The following is a 21,197-nucleotide window of genomic DNA, read 5'->3' as shown; positions in this document are numbered from 1 at the left end:
ATAGAAAAATTTCTCAAAATTTTATTTCTATAAAAATTTTTGATAAAATTTTATTTCTATAAAAAAAAAATTAGAATTTTATTTCTATAAAAAATTATGTTAAAAGTTTATTTCCATAGAAAATTTTCTCAAAATTTTATTTCTATAGAAAATGTTCTCAAAATTTTATTTTTTATGGAAAATTTTCTCAAAATTTTATTTTTTATAGAAAATTTTATTTCTATAAATAAAATTTACTCAAAATTTTATTTTTTTTTTATTAAAAATTTTATTTCTATAGAAAATTCTGTCAAAATTTTATTTCTAAGAAAATTTTGTCAAAATCTTATTTCTATAGAAAATTTTGTCACGGTATTCCGTCGCGGATTTTGGGCTTCCTATAAGAAATACACGTAAAGTGTCCGCCTATCTGGCTAATCGAATCGAATCTCCAATATCATCGCTGTGATATGAAGTGCCATCCATTAAAAATGGGTCTATTTGTACTTAAAAACAAATCATTTATCAAAAACAAATGTAGACCAAAAAAAATCACCATTATTTTTCATAAAAACGTGGTTAAATTTTAAACAATTCCACTATGGCTGTTATTTTTATTAATTGTTTTTTAACACCACACTAACTAACGGTCACTAAAAAGTGCACATTTACAAAAGATTCGATGAATTCAGAACATTTAACGGTCGGTTAAATTTATGGTCAAAGTGCGTGTTTACTTGAATCGAATAGCTCGAGGTAAGACAACCCATCATGGTGATGCGCTGTTTGAAAATATCCTTAAAAAAATGAGGATAAAACAATCCCGCATATGCTTGTATGAAAGAATGAGAGGCTATTTGAAAAAATGTAGCAATTCAAATCGAAAGCGGAAATAATTTTCTCCTTGTCAATTTTTGGAAATTTTCTATTGCAGTGCGTGTGTGGCTGGCGTCATTTTATGGCATTTCATGGCTGCTAACGTGTATCCCTCGATTGCTAATTTTCTTCCTTCCTGCTTGGAGTATATGAAGTGGCCGTTTGTCCCGTTCTACAAAAAGAGGGTCAAATATTTGTGTCGTGTGGGTTCATGTATGAAACAATCAACGTCATCATCAATACAATCACCCACACTCCTTCAAACCTTTATGGATATTTTGTTTGCCGCCAAAGGACTGCCATTTACAGGAGACATTACCTCGACATTTGCTCGGCAGTAAATGATTATGAGTTTATTGTGGTTCTTTACATCATTTTTTTGTTTTAACACATTTATTTCCAGAGTTCTTTTGTTTTATACCATTACTGCCATTCTGTCCATATCTATAGGGTGGTATTCCTTTTGGGACCCTTTTTGTTGTTCTTATCGGAGTTTTTTTTCATAATTGTCCAAATCCAGGTGTTCAATAAATTGTCTATTTTTTCGTCCCTGTTGTTGTCAATTGCAAGAGCAATTGATAAGAGTTTAATATGAAATTAATATAAACATAACTTTCATTATTTGTATTAAGTACACTTGGAAAAATGTGTGTACAGGAAATGCTTATGGAGCTTGGAGCATAATTCTGTTCATAAGTGAAAAGGATTTTAAACGGGTCTCGTCAGGATGAGGAAGATAGCGGGTCACTTTCATGGTTGCCAAAGTTGGCAGAATTCTACCAAAAATGGTAGATTTTTTACTCTTTGGTAGATTGGTAGAATTCTTGTTGTTTTGGTAGATTTTGTAAATGAAGAGGTACTTCACAAAGTTTCTATAGAAATAAAATTTTCACAAAATTGTTTCTAAAAATAAAATTTTGATAAAAATTTCTATAGAAAAAAAATTTTTGAGGAAATTTTTTATAGACATTAAATTCGGAGAAATTTTTCCATAAAAATAAAATTTTGACAAAAATTTCTATAGAAATAAAATTTAGAGAATATTTTCTATATAAATAAAATGTTCACAAATTTTCTATAGAAATAAAATTTTCATAAAATTTTTTATAAAAATAAAATTTTGATAAAATTTTCTATAAAAAAATTTTTTTGAGGAAATTTTCTATAGACAATATATTGAGAAAATTTTCTATAGAAATAAAACGTTGACAAAAATTTCTATAGAAATAAAATTTTGACAAAATTTTCTATAGAAATAAAATTTTCACAAAATTTTCTATAGATAAAGTTTTGAAAACATTTTCTATGGAAATAAAATTTTGAAAAAAAAATGTCTATAGAAATAAAATTTTGAAAACATTTTCTATAGAAAAAAAAAATTGAAATTTTATAGAAATAAAATTTTGAGAAAATTTTATATAGAAATGAAATATTGACAAAATTTTCTATAGAAATGAAAATTTGGCAAAATTTTGAAAAAAAAATTTCTATAGTAATAAATTTAAAAAAAAAAAAACAAGTAAGGAAAGTCTAAAGTCGCGAGGGGCCGACTATATAATACAATGCATCACTTTGTAGATCTAAATTTTCGATACCATATCACATCCAATATGTTGGGGGCTATATATAAAGGTTTGTCTCGATCTGGACAAAAATTTGATAGACTTCTACAAAATCTATAGACTCAAAATTTAAGTCGGCTAATGCACTAGGGTGGAACACAATGTTAGTAAAAAACAAGTAAGGAAAGTCTAAAGTCGGGCGGGGCCGACTATATTATACCCTGCACCACTTTGTAGATATAAATTTTCGATACCATATCACATCCGTCAAATGTGTTGGGTATAAAGGTTTGTCCCAAAAACTCGATTTGGACAGAATTTGATAGACTTCTACAAAATCTATAGACTTAAAATTTAAGTTATCTAATGCACTAGGGTGGAACACAATTTTAGTAAAAAAAAATATGAGAAACATTTAAATCTGAAGCAATTTTAAGGAAACTTCGCAAAACTTTATTTATGATTTATCGCTCGATATATATATGTATTAGAAGTTTAGGAAAATTAGAGTCATGTTTACAACTTTTCGACTAAGCAGTGGCGATTTAACAAGGAAAATGTTGGTATTTTGACCATTTTTGTCGAAATCAGAAAAACATATATATGGGAGCTATATCTAAATCTGAACCGATCTCAACCAAATTTGGCACGCATAGCTACAATGCTAATTTTACTCCCTGTGCAAAATTTCAATTAAATCGGAGTAAAAGATTGGCCACTGTGGTCATATGAGTGTAAATCGGGCGAACGATATATATGGGAGCTATATCTAAATCTGAACCGATTTCAACCAAATTTGGCACGCAAAGCTACAATGCTAATTCTACTCCCTGCGCAAAATTCCAACTAAATCGGAGTTAAAAATTGGACTCTGTGATCATATAAGTGTAAATCGGTCGAAAGCTATATATGGGAGATATATCTAAATCTGAACCGATTTCAACCAAATTTGACACGCATAGCTACAATGCTAATTCTACCCCCTGTGCAAAATTTCAATTAAATCGGAGTAAAAGATTGGCCACTGTGGTCATATGAGTGTAAATCGGGCGAACGATATATATGGGAGCTATATCTAAATCTGAACCGATTTCAATAAAATTTGGCACACTTGACAACACTACTAATTGTACTCCTATTGCAAAATTTTAACCAAATTGGACTAAAACTCTGGCTTCTGAGGCCATATAAGTCCATATCGGGCGAAAGATATATATGGGAGCTATATCTAAATCTGAAACGATTTCAATTAAATTTGGCACACCTGACTATAGTACTAATTGTTCTCCTGGTGCAAATTAGGGTAAAACTCTGGCTTCTGGGGCCATATAAGTCCATATCGGGCGAAAGATATATATTGGAGCTATATAAATATGAACCGATTTCAATCAAATTTTGCACACTTGACTATAGTACTAATTGTTTTTCTTGTGCAAAAATTTAAGTAAATTAGGGTAAAACTCTGGTTTCTGGGGCCATATAAGTCCATGTCGGGCGAAAGATATATATGGGAGCTATATCTAAATCTGAACCGATTTCTTCCAAAATCAATAGGGTTCTATTCTGACCCAAAACAGGAACTTGTGCCAAATTTGAAGGCGATTGGACCTTAACTGGGACCTAGACTTTGATTGCAAAAATGTGTTCACAGACAGACGGACGGACATGGCTAGATCGACTCAGGGAGAATTATTGCCAAGGACACCATGTGTCTATCTCGTCTCCTGCTGGGTGTTGCAAACATATGCACTAACTTATAATACCCTGTTCCACAGTGTGGAGCAGGGTATACAAATTTTGAGGAAATTTTTTGTAGATATAACATAAAATATTGAGAAAATTTTCCATAGAAACAAAACTTTGACAAAATTTTCTATAGAAATAAAATTTTGACAAAATTTTCTATAGAAATAAAATTGTCACAAAATTTTCTATAGATAAAGTTTTGAAAACATTTTCTATGGAAATAAAATTTTGACAAAATTTTCTATAGAAATAAAATTTTGAAAACATTTTGAAAAAAAAAAATTATATAAAAATAAAATTTTGAGAAAATCTTATAAAGAAATGAAATATTGACAAAATTTTCTATAGAAATGAAAATTTGGCAAAATTTTGAAAAAGTTTTCTATAGTAATAAAATTTTGGAAAAAAATTCTATAGAAATAAGCTTTTGACAAAATTTGCTATAGAAATAAAATTTTCCATAGATATACAATTTTGACAAAATTTTTGATAGAAATAAATTTTGAGAAAATTTTCTATAGAAATAAAATTTTGAAAAAAAAAACTTCTATAGAAATAAAATGTTGTTTTGACTAAATTTTCCATAGAAATAAAATTTTGTAAAATTTTTCTATATAAATAAAATATTGACAAAATTTTGACAAAATTTGTCTATAGAAATAAGATTTTCTGTATAAATACAATTTTGAGAAAATTTTCTATAGAAATAAAAATTTGAAAAAATGTTTATATGGAAATAAAATTTTGAAAAGATTTTCTATAGAAATACAAGCGAAGCAACTCCTTGGCTCTTTCCAGTCGAACGTTTGTTTGGGCATATTTAAGGTCTTACACTTTTTGGAACTTTAATGGATTTAGTTCAAGATCATTCTTCATAATATGTGTCTGTATTATCGCGATATCTTCGATCAAATTTAGCCTTCACTTTTCGGATAATTTCTGGTGTTGTTATCGTTTTTTTTTGTCGTCCGTAATAATAAGGGCTTCTAAAAGATTGCGTCCTTTGATAAACTGAATTCAATCTCCTTCGATTTTCTTTCAGTGCATATCGATTGGTACTAACATAGTAGCACATTAGTCCACCCTATCAGGTGGTTCCTACAAATACAAATGATTACGTTTTAACCCTTATTGACATTTAACATGTGTAAAGAACAGATAATGATTCCATAATTTACCCCATGCTCTTGCCAAGCTACAAGTGGACATGCATAGACGTTTATCAGTATAAAAAATATCTAACGATTATTTTGTTACATGCCATGGAACAAGTTTATTTCATACCCAACAAAAGGAATAGTTCGTTAGATCAAATGAATTCAGGCATATGATGATTAGAGGTTATGATGATGGAAACGTTTTTGATTTCTCCACCAGATCTAAGAAAGTGAGGCAGTTTTAAACCAGAATTTTAAATTGTGCAGCCATAAATAATCAAAACTAGTTTTTTTAAGTAATTAGAAAAGTTACATTAAAACAAAACAAAAATTTTCTATAGAAATACAATTTTAATTAAATTCTCTATACAAAATTAAATTTTTACAAAATTTTCTATAGAAATAAAATGTTGACACAATTTCCTATAGAAAAAACAAATTGGCAAAATTTCCTATATAATATAAATGTAAATTTTGATAAAAAATCCTACAGAAATAAATTTTTTTTAGAAATAAAATGTTGACAACATTTTTTTTAAAGGGTGATACCGTCAAAATTTGGTCAATATAAACTTGACGTATTTCTTTCAATTTTGCATTAAAAAACCTGAACACCCCTCATTTTTGAAGGTGTGTGTGTGTAGAATGTTGCTCCTATTTTGATTTTGGAATTCACTCTTCAGTTGTCAAAATGCCGTCCAAGCAAGAAGAGCAGCGTATCAAAATTTTGCTCGCACATCGCGAAAATCCGAGCTACTCGCACGCAAAGCTGGCAAAATCGCTAAAAGTTGCCAAATCAACCGTTACAAATGTAATTAAAGTGTTTGGGGAACGTTTGTCGACAGCCAGGAAGTCTGGATCGGGGGGAAATCGAAAACCGGAAGCCGCTGAGACGACAAAGAGAGTTGCCGGTAGTTTCAAGCGAAACCCTAACCTCTCTCTCCGAGATGCCGCAAATAAGCTGGGTGTATCGTCTACAACCGTGCATCGAGCCAAAAAAAACGAGCCGGACTATCGACTTACAAGAAGGTAGTGACTCCAAATCGTGATGATAAACAAAATACGATGGCCAAAGCGCGATCCCGGAGGCTGTACACGACGATGCTGACGAAGTTTGACTGCGTGGTAATGGACGACGAAACCTACGTCAAAGCCGACTACAAGCAGCTTCCGGGACAGGAGTTTTATACGGCAAAAGGAAGGGGAAAGGTAGCAGATATTTTCAAGCACATAAAACTGTCAAAGTTCGCAAAGAAATATCTGGTTTGGCAAGCCATCTGTACCTGTGGCTTGAAAAGCAGCATTTTCATAGCTTCCGGGGCTGTCAAACAAGAAATTTACGTGAAAGAGTGTTTGAATAAACGTCTGCTGCCTTTCCTGAAGAAACACGGTTGTTCCGTACTGTTTTGGCCGGATTTGGCATCTTGCCATTACGGTAAAAAGGCCATGGAGTGGTACGCCGCCAACAACGTGCAGGTGGTTCCCAAGGACAAGAACCCTCCCAATACGCCAGAGCTCCGCCCAAATTGAGAAATACTAGGATATTGTCAAGCGGAACCTAAAGAAGAAAAAAACTGCTAAGGACGAGCAGCAGTTCAAGGCAAACTGGCTTTCTGCGGCGAAGAAGGTGGACAAGGTGGCTGTATAAAATCTGATGGCAGGTGTCAAGCGTGGGGCCCGGATTTGGAAAAGCGAAAGCCTAACTGAATTTTTTTCCTGAATTTTATACTAATTGAACTTGAAAAAGAAATTTAATTTGATTTTTTAAATAAACGATTTCACCGATTTACACGCGTTTTCCCTTGACCAAATTTTGACCGTATCACCCTTTATAGAAATAAAATTTTGACAAAATTTTTTCTACAGAAAAAAAAAATTTGACAAAATTTTCTATATAAATACAATTTTGACAAAATTTTCTATAGAAATAAAATGTTGACAAAATTTACTACTGAAATAAAAGTTTGACAAAATATTCTACAGAAATAAAAGTTTGATAAAATTTCCTATAGAAATAACAATTTTGACAAAATTTTTGTATAGAAAAAAAAATTGGACAAAATTTTCTATAGAAATAAAATTTTGACAAAATTTTCTACAGAAATAAAAGTTTGATAAAATTTCCTATAGAAATAAAAATTTTTGACAACATTTCCTATAGAAATAAAAATTTTGACAAAATTTTCTATAGAAAAAAATGGACAAAATTTTCTATAGAAATAAAATTTTGACAAAAATTTCCTATAGAAATAAAGTTTTTACAAAATTCTCTATAGAAATAAATTTTTGGCAAAATTCTCTATGGAAATAAAATATTGATAAAATTTTCTATTTTCAATAAAATTTTGGCAAAATTTTCTGTAGAAATAAAATTTTGACCAAAGTTTCGTTAAACGTAAAATTTTTATAAAATTTTCTATAGAAATAAAATGTTGACAAAATTTACTATAGAAATAAAAATTTGACAAAATTTTCTACAGAAATAAAAGTTTGATAAAATTTCCTATAGAAATAAAAAATTTTGACAACATTTCCTATAGAAATAAAAATTTTGACAAAATTTTCTATAGAAATAAAAATTTTGACAAAATTTTTTATAGAAATAAAATTTGGACAAATTTTTCTATAGAAATAAAAATTTTGACAAATTTTTCTATATAAATAAAATTTTGACAACATATTCTACCACAGTAGAGCTGCAAAACTATCGATAGCACTATCAATAGTTTTATTTTTGAGGTAGTATCGATATTTATTTTCCGATAGCGATACTAAATATCGAAGAAACCCATATCACTAAAAAAATACCGGCCATGCTATGTACTAATGTGGGTAACAATAACCCGAAAATAAAAAAATTCTGATTTATTTTTATGTCTAAAGACTTATTTCTTTAAAAAAAAATATTCTTTTTTCCTAAAGTTAGTAAGTAAGTTAAATAGTTTCTTCCATACAATAAACACCAGAAAACTCAAGTTAACACATATATTTAAAAAAATCAAATTTAGAACGTTAGCCCTGCCAGCATTTCAAAGTTCCATTTCATCCTCATCGCTACCACAAACTCGTGGTAGCACTACAACAATCACCAATTGTGATGGGGGAAGCGCATCAGAAATGTACATGAAGGTATTTTGCCATCACTATTGCTTATATTTTATGAAATGTCAAGCGCAACTAGCTTATTATGATTTATTTAAATAAAAACGAACATGAAGTGCTGAATACATAGTTACTACGCTAAAAATTGTGAAAGGTATATTGGTAAAGAATTTCCGAATTTCCAAATGGATTATGTGATAGTTTTTCAGATATTTTTTCAGGCACGCGGCCTACATCGAGAATAAACAAACTGGCTGATAAACGCTGTAACATATAACTTGCTAAATGTGAAGAGATAGTCGCATAAATGTTATATTTATAAGAATTTATAAGTGTTTAATCAAAAAAAATAAACATCTACACAATCGTGTTTTACTTGACCACAATGATTCTTTTAAAACTATCTTAAAACTCACTTTTTCTAATAGTTTGAAGGGGCTCTTGTTGGTGTCGTTTTAAATTTATCTAATAAGGCACCTAATAATTGCATTCATGCGATGCTTTTTTGTAGTAACTTGGCGTGGTAAAACTTCTCAATAGTGACGGCGCTTTTCCGACATATTCTGGATGTGGTATACGACTGTTTTCGACGTGGTGGAGATTCTCAGAAGCGCCGTCAAATTCAAAAAATGTTGGCAGGGATTAAACCAATTTAGTTAAATCTATTTTATTAAAAAAAAAAAAAACATAAGGGTAAATTAAAACGCAATTTTAAATTGCTATTAACTTAACGAACACTTAGTCCAACTAACCATTGTGTAGAAAAGAAAAACAAAAATATTATGACAAAAATAAATATAAAGCTATTTGATATCGCTATCTTACTCAGCAAAACATTTTAAGGATTATGTTAGATTAGGCGTATTTTAACAAACTGGAATTATTTTTTCGGGATCCTGAAAAATCCCGGGATTCAAAATAAAAAATGCTGTCCCGAAAATCCCGGGATTTCGGGACTGGATTTATCCCAGTTGACAGCCCTACTATTGTTACAGCCCAACAAACACAAGGATGAGCATTTTTCGTAGGTAACGCCATATCAATTTGATAGTGAATCCCACCTTCAACATTTGTTCAAATGGCCTTGCATATTGCTTGCCTTCATCAAATTTTCCAATGGGTTTGAAGCATTAAAATTAAATTTAGTTTGAAAAGTTGTTGCTACTATGTTGAGAAATTGTTACTAACGTGTTGAATTCTACTGTTGAGGGTAATGTCTGTTTTTTTGTTGAGAATGCGATTTTCTCAACAATTTCTCAAATTGAATTCTAAGCTAATTCTTTGAAAAAATGTTTGAAAGCGTATTGAATATAAGCATTTCTCCAATGCTTGTTTTTGAATATAAGCATTTTTCCAATGCTTGTGTTTATTGGTAGGAGCCATTTTGATAATTTGTGAAGCACCAAAGACAAGCTTCTTATTATTAAGCTTATAAAAAATATTTCAATTGTTCTACAATGCTTATTCATATATCAACATATAGTCCAATAGTGCTCGGTTTGATTAAATAAATAAATGAAATGAAATTGTGAAAGGCATATGGTGAAAGTTTTTCAGTATTCCATATAGAATAAAGTAATATTGTTTGAATATGTAATAAGCACACTGGTTGAAAAAGGAATACTTTTTCAGAGAGGTAAAGCCATTATTACTCTTAATCCTTTGAAAAATGCTTGAAACCGTGTCGAATATAAGCCTACATGCTGGCTTAACATTTTTAATATGTGCCCATTAAAACATGAATTGGTAACACTGCAAATACCCAAATATGGAAACACTAAACCATGGTTGGAAAAAAACTTACTAACAGAAAGGTGCCACTTTTTGGCAATTCCTCCATTCTAACGGTATTCATAACAAAAACTTTTCCTTTTTGTTGTAATCGAAAATATATGACGTGTAGAAAATATATTTCCACAATCAAGAACACATTTCTCCAGACAAAACAATGAGTTGTTAATAAAAAAAACCACCGACATAATAAACGGCTTTGTACAAAAGTCCATCACAGCAGCCAAAAGGAAAATATTTACACTAAAATACAACAAAAAAAGACTTACAGAAAATGATACCAGAAAAGAGCCGCTTTCTAGTATTCGCCTTGGGAATATTCTTTTGCTATTTTATGTATGGCATTGTCCAAGAGAAAATAACGCGTGGACGATATGGTCAACAAAAAAATGAAGATGGAACTGTTGGCGAAAGTTTCACCTATGCTTTGGCCCTGGTGTGGGTGCAATGTTTGTGCAATTTCTTATTTGCCAAAGGTAAGAGAAGAGACTAATTCTTCTAAACCTTTGAAATAAGCCTAATTTTCTTCACCTCTAGGTTTACTGACAGTCAGGCCACAAAATGAAGATGTAACACCCAAGAGATATTATGCTGTCAGTGCTTTAACCTATTTATTGGCTATGGTTTCATCTAATATGGCATTGCGTTGGGTCCCATATCCGACCCAGGTTGTGGGTAAATCAGCTAAGCCCATACCAGTTATGGTATTGGGTGTGCTTATAGGAAGAAAATCATATTCATGGATACGTTATGCTTGCGTATTCACGATTGTAGTCGGTGTAGTGCTATTTATGTACAAAGAGAATAAGGCCACATCATCATCGGCGTCATCATCATCGGGGGGATTAGGTGAATTATTGTTAATTCTTAGTTTGACTATGGATGGTTTACTTGGTGCCATACAAGAACGTATGCGTGCAGCCAGTGCACCATCGGGACAACAAATGATGTATGCCATGAACTTTTGGAGTACTATAATGTTGGGCTTTGCCATGATTGTTACAGGTATGTATTTATCAAATGATGTATAAGGTGAGGATATCGAAAATATATACTTTTTTAAAACTATAAGATATTTTCTAAGACGACAAAGTATTGATATCGCCCCCATAGGTTAGGCCGTCTGTTACTTCTAGGAGTTTTTATTTATTGATAAGTAATTGCAACAACAACTATAAAAATTAAGAAAATTTCGACTGCTGTGGCCATCAGCTAATAGTTTGATATATTAGGGCATTAAGAAGGAACTATATCGTGATATTTCACATAGATATGCATTTGAAGCCAACATTTATATTCTCAACACTGAGCCTACTAACGTTCATGTCTTTTTTTTTTTTTTTTGAAGCAATTTGAATTAGTAATATCCAATGGACTGGCGGGCTTCGATGATATTTTCTTTAAAAACAATTTATCCACATTTTGGACGAAATTGATTCATATCTTTATTTATTTGGAGTGCAAAGTAAAATACGGAATTTTTTCAAATAGTTGATAATTTATTTCTCAAAAACTTGATACGGACTGATCAATCGTAGTATTGTCTATCGCTAGCCAGTATTGTATGATGTGTAGATTCCGATCTGTTTTCGATACCACCAATTGTTGTCAATTCCCAATTACTAAATTGGGCACCCAAGAGGAGATATCGGTGGGGGCGGTATGAGAATGGGCCCAGTATGAACATGAGCCCCAAAGTTGCAACCATTGTCAAACCCCAAGATGCGAAAATAGGTCCCACTTGAAAACGAGGACAAAGCTCCAAAAAGTGTTTATTTTCATTTGAAATATTGGGAATTATTTTCACAATGCAAACACTCTTAACATTACTCCATTAATGGAGTCCTGCATTGATCGACATAAATTGCAGGCCGATAGTGCAAGAACAAGGCATATGGTAGGTTAGGTTAGGTGGCATCCCGATGTATCAGGCAAACTGAGACTATTCAGTCCGTTGTGATACCACAGTGGTGAACTACTCTCTTATCACTGATTGCTGAAAACACTTAGAGAGGCAAGGCGGGCATGCTAACCATTGAACCACGGTGGCTCCCCTAAGGCATATGGTAAATGCATCAGGCTAGCTCTCCTCTTTTTTGCCAAGACATCAACTTAGTGTGATCCATCCTTGTCCTGATGGAAGGTTAAGCTGTTTTTGATTAGCAATTCTGGATGTTTTTTTTGTTTCTTATTGCATGCTTCAATCTTATCTGTTGCTGAGAGGAAAATGAAGAGTCTGAAATAGCCAATTCCCCTCATCAAACACGCAACATAACCTTTCGACGTGTCTAGAGAACATTTGTTGAACTCCAACACCCTTCGACAATGATCTTTTTCCAACATTATTGTCGAATTTGAATTAATTTTCGTCTTCTGTTACCATTTCATTTTACCATAGAATCGATGATGGGCCATAAACCGACCCATCAGGTTTGACTTACGAAATCTCTTGGGGGGAAGCAAATTCCTTCCGATCTGGTTGACATTTGGTACGCAATGTAAATATCGGTCCCTAATTTTATAGCCCCCATATAAACCATGAAGGTACAAGTTTCATTGGATCTGGTTGAAATGTTGTCTTCTAATTACCATCGGTTTATAATTATTCATAGACTTCTCTATGTAAACCGATCAATAACTAATAGGGCTTATATAGGGTTTTAATCTACCTTTTTATCCAACATCTGAACTAGCTTCCAATTTAGAACAGTAACTGTTACCACCAACCCATGTATTTCCATTAAGGATGACAGTCTTTAGTAGAATTTTGTACGCAATGCATGGTAGAAGGTGAATGATTGGGAAAGACGGTTGCCACAATGGGTAAAAAGTAAAATTGTGAACGAATTTTCTATAGATATAAAATTTTGACGAAATTTTCTATAGAAAGAAAATGTTGACAAAATTTGCCATAGAACTAAAATGTCGACAAAATTTTCTATCGAATGTAATGTTATCAAAATTTTCTTTAGAAATAAAATTTTGACAATATTTTCTATAGAAATAAAATTTTGACAATATTTTCTATAGAAATAAAATGTTTACCAAATTTCTATAGATATGAAAAACAAGTAAGGAAAGTCTAAAATCGGGCGGGGCCGACTGTATTATACTCTGCACCACTTTGTAGATCTAAATTTTCGATACCATATCACATCCGTCAAATGTGTTGGGTGCTATATATTAGAGGTGTGCACGTGACACGAAATTTTCGTGACTCACGAAAATTTTCGTGACTCACGCGTGAGCCGTGAGTCACGATGGAGTCAATCTCGTGAGCGTGATCAAGCTGAAAATTTTCGTGCGTGAGCGTGAGTCACGAAAAAAAATTCTTCGTGAATGGGTAAAAATGTTTGATAATTACACTCACGAAAACAAAATCACGCTCACGATTTGAATCACGATAACTACTTTAATCACGCTCACGATTTAAATCACGCTCACGATTTTAATCACGCTCACGATTTGAATCACGCTCACGACTTGTATCACGCTCACGATTTGAATCACGCTCACGAATTGAATCACGATCTCGATTTGAATCACGATCACGATGTCAATCGCACTCACGATGTCACTCACGCCCACGCTTTTAATCACGCTCACGACATTGGTCACACTCACGACTTTGGTCACACTAAACCTTCCAATATATGGGTTGTGTAATAGTTTTTCATTTAAAATTAATTGATTAAAAAAGTAATGTTGAAGCGCTGGTTTTCGGTGCAAAAACCGAGTATAGTGCCGTTCCTTAAACGATAAAACCTTTTATAAAATATTGCTTTGTTTTTTTTTTTCTAACGAAAATGAGAAATATTGTCGAAAAAGTGTACCATAAAAAATTGGTAGATTAAATAAAATTCGAATTAACGAGTAAAGTACACGCTCACAAAAAATCGCTTCTGTAACATATACTCCCAAACATATTTTGCTTCAAGCATATACATTTTTGGGTATTGCCCAAACGTTTATATGTTTGATCTCTTCCAATATATAATATGTTTGAAATCATATTGGTCTAAACAATATATGTTTGGGTAGTCAATTTCCAAACATTTTGTATTTTTGCATCCAAATTCAATAATGTTGTCTTCCAAAAAACAATATGTTATTATGTGAACATATAATATGTTTGAAAGCATTTTGCACCCAAAAATATTATATGCTTAAAAAAAATTCTCCCAAACAATATTGTGCTCAAAATTTTATTTATTTATTTATATATTTACAATCATAATGAATTATGAAAATAAACAGGTAATATAGGTGCTAACAACATAGGTTTTCGACCTGAATGCTCAAAATTTTGTTTTTGCCTAATTGTATATTCCCTCACATCTTTCTCACTTCCACGAGATTTTTTAGTTCTTAGCACCTTTTTCTGTAATACAAACATTCTAGAAGAAATTATTCAATTTTATTATTTTTTTATTTTTTACCTTTTGCCGGACGGGGATTCGAACAGCGGACCACACAGTTTGTAAGGATCAAAGAAGTAGCTGATCAATTGCCCAAGGGAAAATAAAATGTTAATTTTGTAATAACAAGCAACAACCACCAACTTAATTCAATATCGCTCCCTGTTAAATAGCGCTCCAAGCTACTAAACACATATATGTTTATAGGCTATTTCTAAATTAATATATGTTTGCATCCAAGCTATTATATTTACAAACATTTTATGTCCCAAACATAATATGTTCTAACATATTAACATATATGTCCCAAACATGTTATGCTAGTTTATGAACATTATATGCTTGCACTCAAAAATATTGTGTTTAAAAATTTGTGTTCCAAACATATAATGTTTATAGCCAAACATATGAAAAACAGTCTATTTCATCCGTGTAGAAAGTCGGGCCGGGCCGACTACATCATACCCCAAATCACCCCTACTGAATTAGTGAACATTGTTTGTAGGGTATCAATGATATAGGTTTGGGGAAAACCACATTTCCACATTTAATAACATTACTGGGTACATGGGAGTTTTATCATAATCTGAACAGAAATGTCTGATATTAACATAGGAGTATAGTTGATTCTGAACCTACAGAGTTATTTAGTATGCTACTAATATTGAGTCGTTTATTAAATAAACTGGAAATCGCTCAATTAGTGTGGGTAATAAATTAAAATTTCTGAAAATAGGGTAATAGATTTATGTAATAGCTACTTACAAGTCTCAATACGATCGGCTAATACATGTTTATTTGAAATTTGAGCAACATAGGTTAATAAATAAGAGTATTATGGTCAAATTTGGGAAAATCGATCGATGCATTTATATGGGAGCTATATCCATATATTGGTTGATACCACAGAGGGTTGCCTTGTGCTAAATTAGAGTACGATCGGGTATTAGATAAGGCTACTATGGTTAGAAATAATGTTACAAGGGGTACATTTTTCAAAAACGGGCGAAAAATATATATAAGAGCTATATCTAAATATGACCCGATTTGGATTATATTTTGCAGGTTTTGTTGATATTACAGGAGATTACCTTGTGCTAACTTTGAGTAAGATCGGTTAATAAATGAGGGCACAATGGTCAACAATAAGGTTATAAGGGGCAAATTTTGAAAATTGGGCGCTACATATATATGACAGCTATATCCAAATCTGCACCGATTTGGATGATATTTTGCACATAGAGTCAGTGGATTACATTGTGACAAATTTGACGCCGATCGGTTAGTAAATGAGCCCAATCTGACCCCATTTATCGAAATCGGGCGATACATATACACAGTCTTACACAAGTTTACATACGGTTTAAGAAATTGTATTTTCTTTAATTATTAAAATATAATAAAATATGCATATATATGCTTTAGATTTTGTAAATTAATTTGAAAAACAAAGTATTTGTCCATTTTCAAGAAGATGTTTTTAGTCTGGATTATAAACAACAACAAGAAACATGTTTAGTTATAAGGCAAAAACCTCAAGGGTATGTAAACTTATGTGAGACTGTGTATATGGGAGCTATATCTAAATTCAATAGCGTTCGTCCTTGTGCCAATAAAGAGCCACATACCAAATTTAATCAAAATCGGTTAATAATTGCGACCGGAATCCTGCGAACAACAAATACATGGACGGACACCAAGAGCTAGATCAACTCAGGAGGTTATTCTGAGTCGATCGGTATATATGTATTTTAATTTCCATTAAGTTAGCATAGAAAAATATTTTAGTTCATTCGTACTAAGAAGTATTCAACCTTTCAATTAAGCCAACTGCCTAAACATTTGAGAATAACAATTGGAAAATTACCAAGAAGTATTTATTTTTGTCATTACAAGTAAGTCATTATAACTCATCGCAATGTAATGCAACGTGTAATGACAGCTTTACTCCTGGTAATGCCAATTCTAATGAGATGTGGTTGCCTAGTTTTTGCTGGGTATATATATTATTTATCGTCAAATTAGCATTTCTACAGTCGTGAATGTGCGTAAATTCTTCACAAAATTTTTCGTGCATTTGTAACAATTCTCTGTCGCGAGTGTGAGCGTCAAGAACAATTTTCGTGCGTGAGTTTTGGAAAATAAATTCCTTCGTGAGTGTGCGTGAGCGCCTTGAAATTTTTTCGTGCGTGAGTGTGCGTGAGCAAAAAATTTCTTTCGTGAGTGTGCGTGTGCGTGAGCGTGAGCGTGATTTTTTAAAATAAATCCATTCGTGAGTGTGAGCGGCTCGAATATTTTTCGTGCGTGAGCAAAAATTTTCTTTCGTGAGTGTGCGTGAGCGTGAATGCCTCGAATTTTTTCGTGCGTGAGTGTGCGTGAGTAGAATTTTTCTATCGTGAGTGTGCGTGAGCGTGATTTTTTAAAATAAATTCATTCGTGAGTGTTCGTGAGCGTGAGCGGTTCGAAAATTTTTCGTGCGTGAGTAAGATTTTTCCGTCGTGAGTGTGCGTGAGCGTGAGTAAAATATTACTCACGTGCACACCTCTACTATATATAAAGATTTGTCCCAAATACATACATTTAAATATCACTCGATCTGTACAAAATTTGATAGACTTCTACAACATCTATAGACTCAAAACTTAAGTCGGCTAATGCACTAGGGTGGAACACAATGTTAATAAAAATATATGGGAAACATTTAAATCTGAAGCAATTTAAAGAAAATTTCGCAAAAGTTTATTTATGATTTATCGCTCGATATATATGTATAGAAGTTTAGGAAAATTAGAGTCATTTTTACAACTTTTCGACTAAGCAGTGGCGATTTTACAAGGAAAATGTTGGTATTCTGACCATTTTTGTCGAAATCAGAAAAACATATATAGGGGAGCTATATCTAAATCTGAACCGATTTCAACCAAATTTGACACGCATAGCAACAATGCTAATTCTACTCCCTGTGCAAAATTTCAACTAAATCGGAGTTAAAAATTGGACTCTGTGGTCATATGAGTGTAAATCGGGCGAAAGCTATATATGGGAGATATACTAAATCTGAACCGATGTCAACCAAATTTGGCACGCATAGCTATAATGCTAATTCTACTCCCTGTACAAAATTTCAACTAAATCGGAGCAAAAAATTGGCCTCTGTGGTCATATGAGTGTAAATCGGCCGAAAGCTATATATTGGAGCTATATCTAAATCTGAACCGATTTCAACCAAATTTGGCACGCATAGCTACAATGCTAATTCTACTCCCTGTGCAAAATTTAAATTAAATCGGAGCAAAAAATTGGCCTCTGTGGTCATATGAGTGTAAATCGGGCGAAAGCTATATATGGGAGCTATATCTAAATCTGAACCGATTTCAACCAAATTTGGCACGCATGGCTACAATGCTAATTCTACTCTCTGTGCAAAATTTCAACCAATTGGGCCAAAACTCTGGCTTTTAGGACCATATTAGTCCATATCGGGCGAAAGATATGTGTGGGAGCTATATCTAAATCTGAACCGATTTCAATCAAATTTTGCACACTTGACTATACTGCTTAATGTACTCCTAGTGCAAAATTTCAACCAATTGGGCCAAAACTCTGGCTTTTAGGACCATATTAGTCCATATCGGGCGAAAGATATGTGTGGGAGCTATATCTAAATCTGAACCGATTTCAATCAAATTTTGCACACTTGACTATACTGCTTAATGTACTCCTAGTGCAAAATTTCAACCAAATTCGGCGAAAACTCTGGCTTTTAGGACCATATTAGTCCATATCGGGCGAAAGATATATATGGGAGCTATATCTAAATCTGAACCGGTTTCAATCAAATTTTGCACACTTGACTATACTGCTAATTGTACTCCTATTGCAAAATTTCAACCAAATTCGGCGAAAAATCTGGCTTTTAGGACCATATTAGTCCATATCGGGCGAAAGATATATATGGGAGCTATATCTAAATCTGAACCGATTTTAATAAAATTTTGCACACTTGACTATACGACTAAGTGTTAAGTTTGTACAAAATTTCAAGCAAATCGGTATAAAACTCTGGCTGCTGGGTCCATATTAGTGCATATCGGGCGAAAGATATAAATGGGAGCTATATCTAAATCTGAACCGATTTCTTCCAAAATCAATAGTGTTCTATTCTGACCCAAATTACGAACATGTGCCAAATTTGAAGGCTATTGGACTTAAATTGCGACCTAGACTTTGATCACAAAAATGTGTTCACGGACAGACGGACATTGCTATATCGACTCAGGAGCCCACCCTGCGAATTTTTGCCAAAGACACCATGTGTCTATCTCGTCTCCTTCTGGGTGTTGCAAACATATGCACTAACTTATAATACCCTGTTCCACAGTGTGGAGCAGGATATAAAAATTTGACAATAAAATAACATTTTGATGAAATTTTCTATAGAAATACAATTTTGACTATATTTTCTGTTGAAACAAAATTTTGAGAAAATTTTCAATAGAAATAAAATTTCAATAAAATTTTCTATAGAAATCGAATTTCGAATAGGAATAAAATTTTCACAAAATTATCTATAGAAATAACATTTTTAGAAAATTTTCAATATTATTTTTGGTTCAAGTCGCAGCCGTGAGTATAATCCACGGTCGTTACTAATTTTCACATTATATTGATAGACCTATTCCTACACCAGTAGTATCCATCTTGTTTATTAAAACCCCATTAAGTATAAGACATACATATATATGTATTAATAAATACTCTATTATCTATTTTCAGGTGAAGGCAAAGAATTCATTTATTTTGCAACCCGTCATCCTGAACTTTGGGGCCATCTAGCCATGTTGGCTTTGTGTGGTGGTTTGGGCCAACTGTTCATATTCCAAATGGTTTCTGGATTTGGCCCCTTGGCCTGTTCTGTGGTGACAACAACACGTAAATTCTTTACGGTCCTATGTTCGGTCATATTGTTTGGTAATGTTCTTATGCCTCGTCAATGGTTTGGCGCTGTATTGGTATTTGCTGGTCTCTTTGCGGATATGTTTTATGGTAAAAAACCATCTACACCTTCGTCCACCAAGAAATTGACAACCAAAGATACTGAAGAAAAGAAAAAACTAATATCATAGAGTTTAGCCTATTCCTCGGCAACAGTAATTGCAAAAAGCGAGGAAAGAACACAATTAATGATGCTAGTAGTATAATGTTTTTGCAATTTTATATTTTATTAGATAATTTGGCTTTAGTCAATTTTATTTTGTATCAAATAGAAGAGATTTTTTCAAGCTTGAGATCGATCTTGATTCGATCGATTGAAAAATTCTTTTCTATTTGATTTTCTATTTTTTCTTGTATAGTTTTGAAAACTAATTATTATTGTATTTATTTACAGACATAAACTAATCTTCGACTATGTTTTTGTATTTTTTTACATTGTCACTGTATAAAGTTCAAACTAATTAAAAATAATGATATAAGAAAAAACAAAAAAATTGCATATGTAAAAAAAGGGATAAAGGCAAGTTCTAAGACCCTAGCAGTCAATGCCAACGATTATATTTATCTTAATTGTAAATATAATTAACTAACAAATAAAGGCAAGTAAAAATGAAAAACAATAGAATAGAAAAACGAGAAATTGAAAAACTTCATATCAAAATCAAAGAAAGGAAGGGTGTGATTTCCTTTCATATTAATCTTCTTTCTCTATTGTTTTTGGCAATTAGGAAGGGGCGGGGGCTATACCCCAAGGACAATTATCTAGCTGCGCTAATGGGTATGTCCCCCCTAGAATAAATTGATGTTCTTTCTATTCCATTACTTTTAATATACATCCAAAAATGATCTTACAGAGAAACTAAGAAAAATTTATTTTTTAAGTTTTTTCTTATTTTCTAAATGAAATCCAAATTACTCATATAGCATTGCATCTGAAGAACTAATCAATGCAACCGATGTTTAAAAAGCCCATATGACAAGCTCATGACATCTGAGACAATTTTGCATCACGTCCAGATCTCGGTTGTTACTGTAACAATTTTTAATGTAATTTCATCAATTTTGTTCTATGCTTAGGTAGTTCAATTAGTAGACAGATCAAGGAACTCGGCGACAAGGATTGGGTGTGTCCAGAGTGATCTGGTGATGAGCTGGGCAAGCGAAAAGGTGACGAGTGACATGTGACCTTTTATTAAAGATGGGACACACGTCAGCTACGCTGCTATCAATCACTGATAAGTAGGAATTGAGGCGGCTGCACTTGCCTGATCTTAGTTGGGCCAAAACTACCCTGGTCTGCCGTGGGAGATCTCTCTACTCCGGTACTATGGGCGGTGGTGGGACTCCGAGAACAGGATTAACCTTGTAGCTCCTCACCGCCTCAGCTACAGTATCCTCATGAAGCCTGTTCAAACCTGCCTTAGTATGCTGCCTGATCTAGAGGTTCTCTTTTATAACGCTGGATCTCGGGCTCTAGAAGGTGAAGATCAACCCCTTAGATTCCTGGGTGGAGGTTGTATATCCACAAGATTGATTTGGATGACTGCTTCGATAGCAACCCAAGAGGTACT

The 21,197-nt window shown here is 32.7% G+C and overlaps 1 protein-coding gene across 1 annotated transcript; it reads left to right on the top strand.

Moving 5' to 3' along the window:
* Positions 1-10,325: 10,325 nt before the first annotated feature.
* On the top strand, positions 10,326-19,878 carry meigo (Solute carrier family 35 member B1 homolog meigo). Its single transcript, XM_075290417.1, has 3 exons — positions 10,326-10,689; positions 10,751-11,218; positions 19,408-19,878. The coding sequence occupies exons 1-3, from the start codon at positions 10,488-10,490 to the stop codon at positions 19,755-19,757; spliced, it is 1,020 nt and encodes a 339-aa protein (XP_075146532.1). The 5' UTR covers positions 10,326-10,487; the 3' UTR covers positions 19,758-19,878.
* The last annotated feature ends 1,319 nt before the right edge of the window (positions 19,879-21,197 follow it).

The sequence above is a fragment of the Haematobia irritans genome, chromosome 1, assembly GCF_050003625.1.
Source record: "Haematobia irritans isolate KBUSLIRL chromosome 1, ASM5000362v1, whole genome shotgun sequence".
Lineage (NCBI taxonomy): Eukaryota > Metazoa > Arthropoda > Insecta > Diptera > Muscidae > Haematobia > Haematobia irritans.
The sequence above is the reverse complement of the archived record's forward strand: the minus strand, read 5'-3'. Positions and strand labels throughout refer to the sequence as shown.

What these genes read in the sequence shown, in the direction of transcription:
- meigo (XM_075290417.1), top strand. Translation starts at nt 10,488, where the DNA reads ATGATACCAGAAAAGAGCCGCTTTCTAGTATTCGCCTTGGGAATATTC. An exon ending in CAATTTCTTATTTGCCAAAG is followed by an intron (nt 10,690 to 10,750) that starts GTAAGAGAAGAG and finishes CTTCACCTCTAG; the next exon opens with GTTTACTGACAGTCAGGCCA. An exon ending in CTTTGCCATGATTGTTACAG is followed by an intron (nt 11,219 to 19,407) that starts GTATGTATTTAT and finishes ATCTATTTTCAG; the next exon opens with GTGAAGGCAAAGAATTCATT.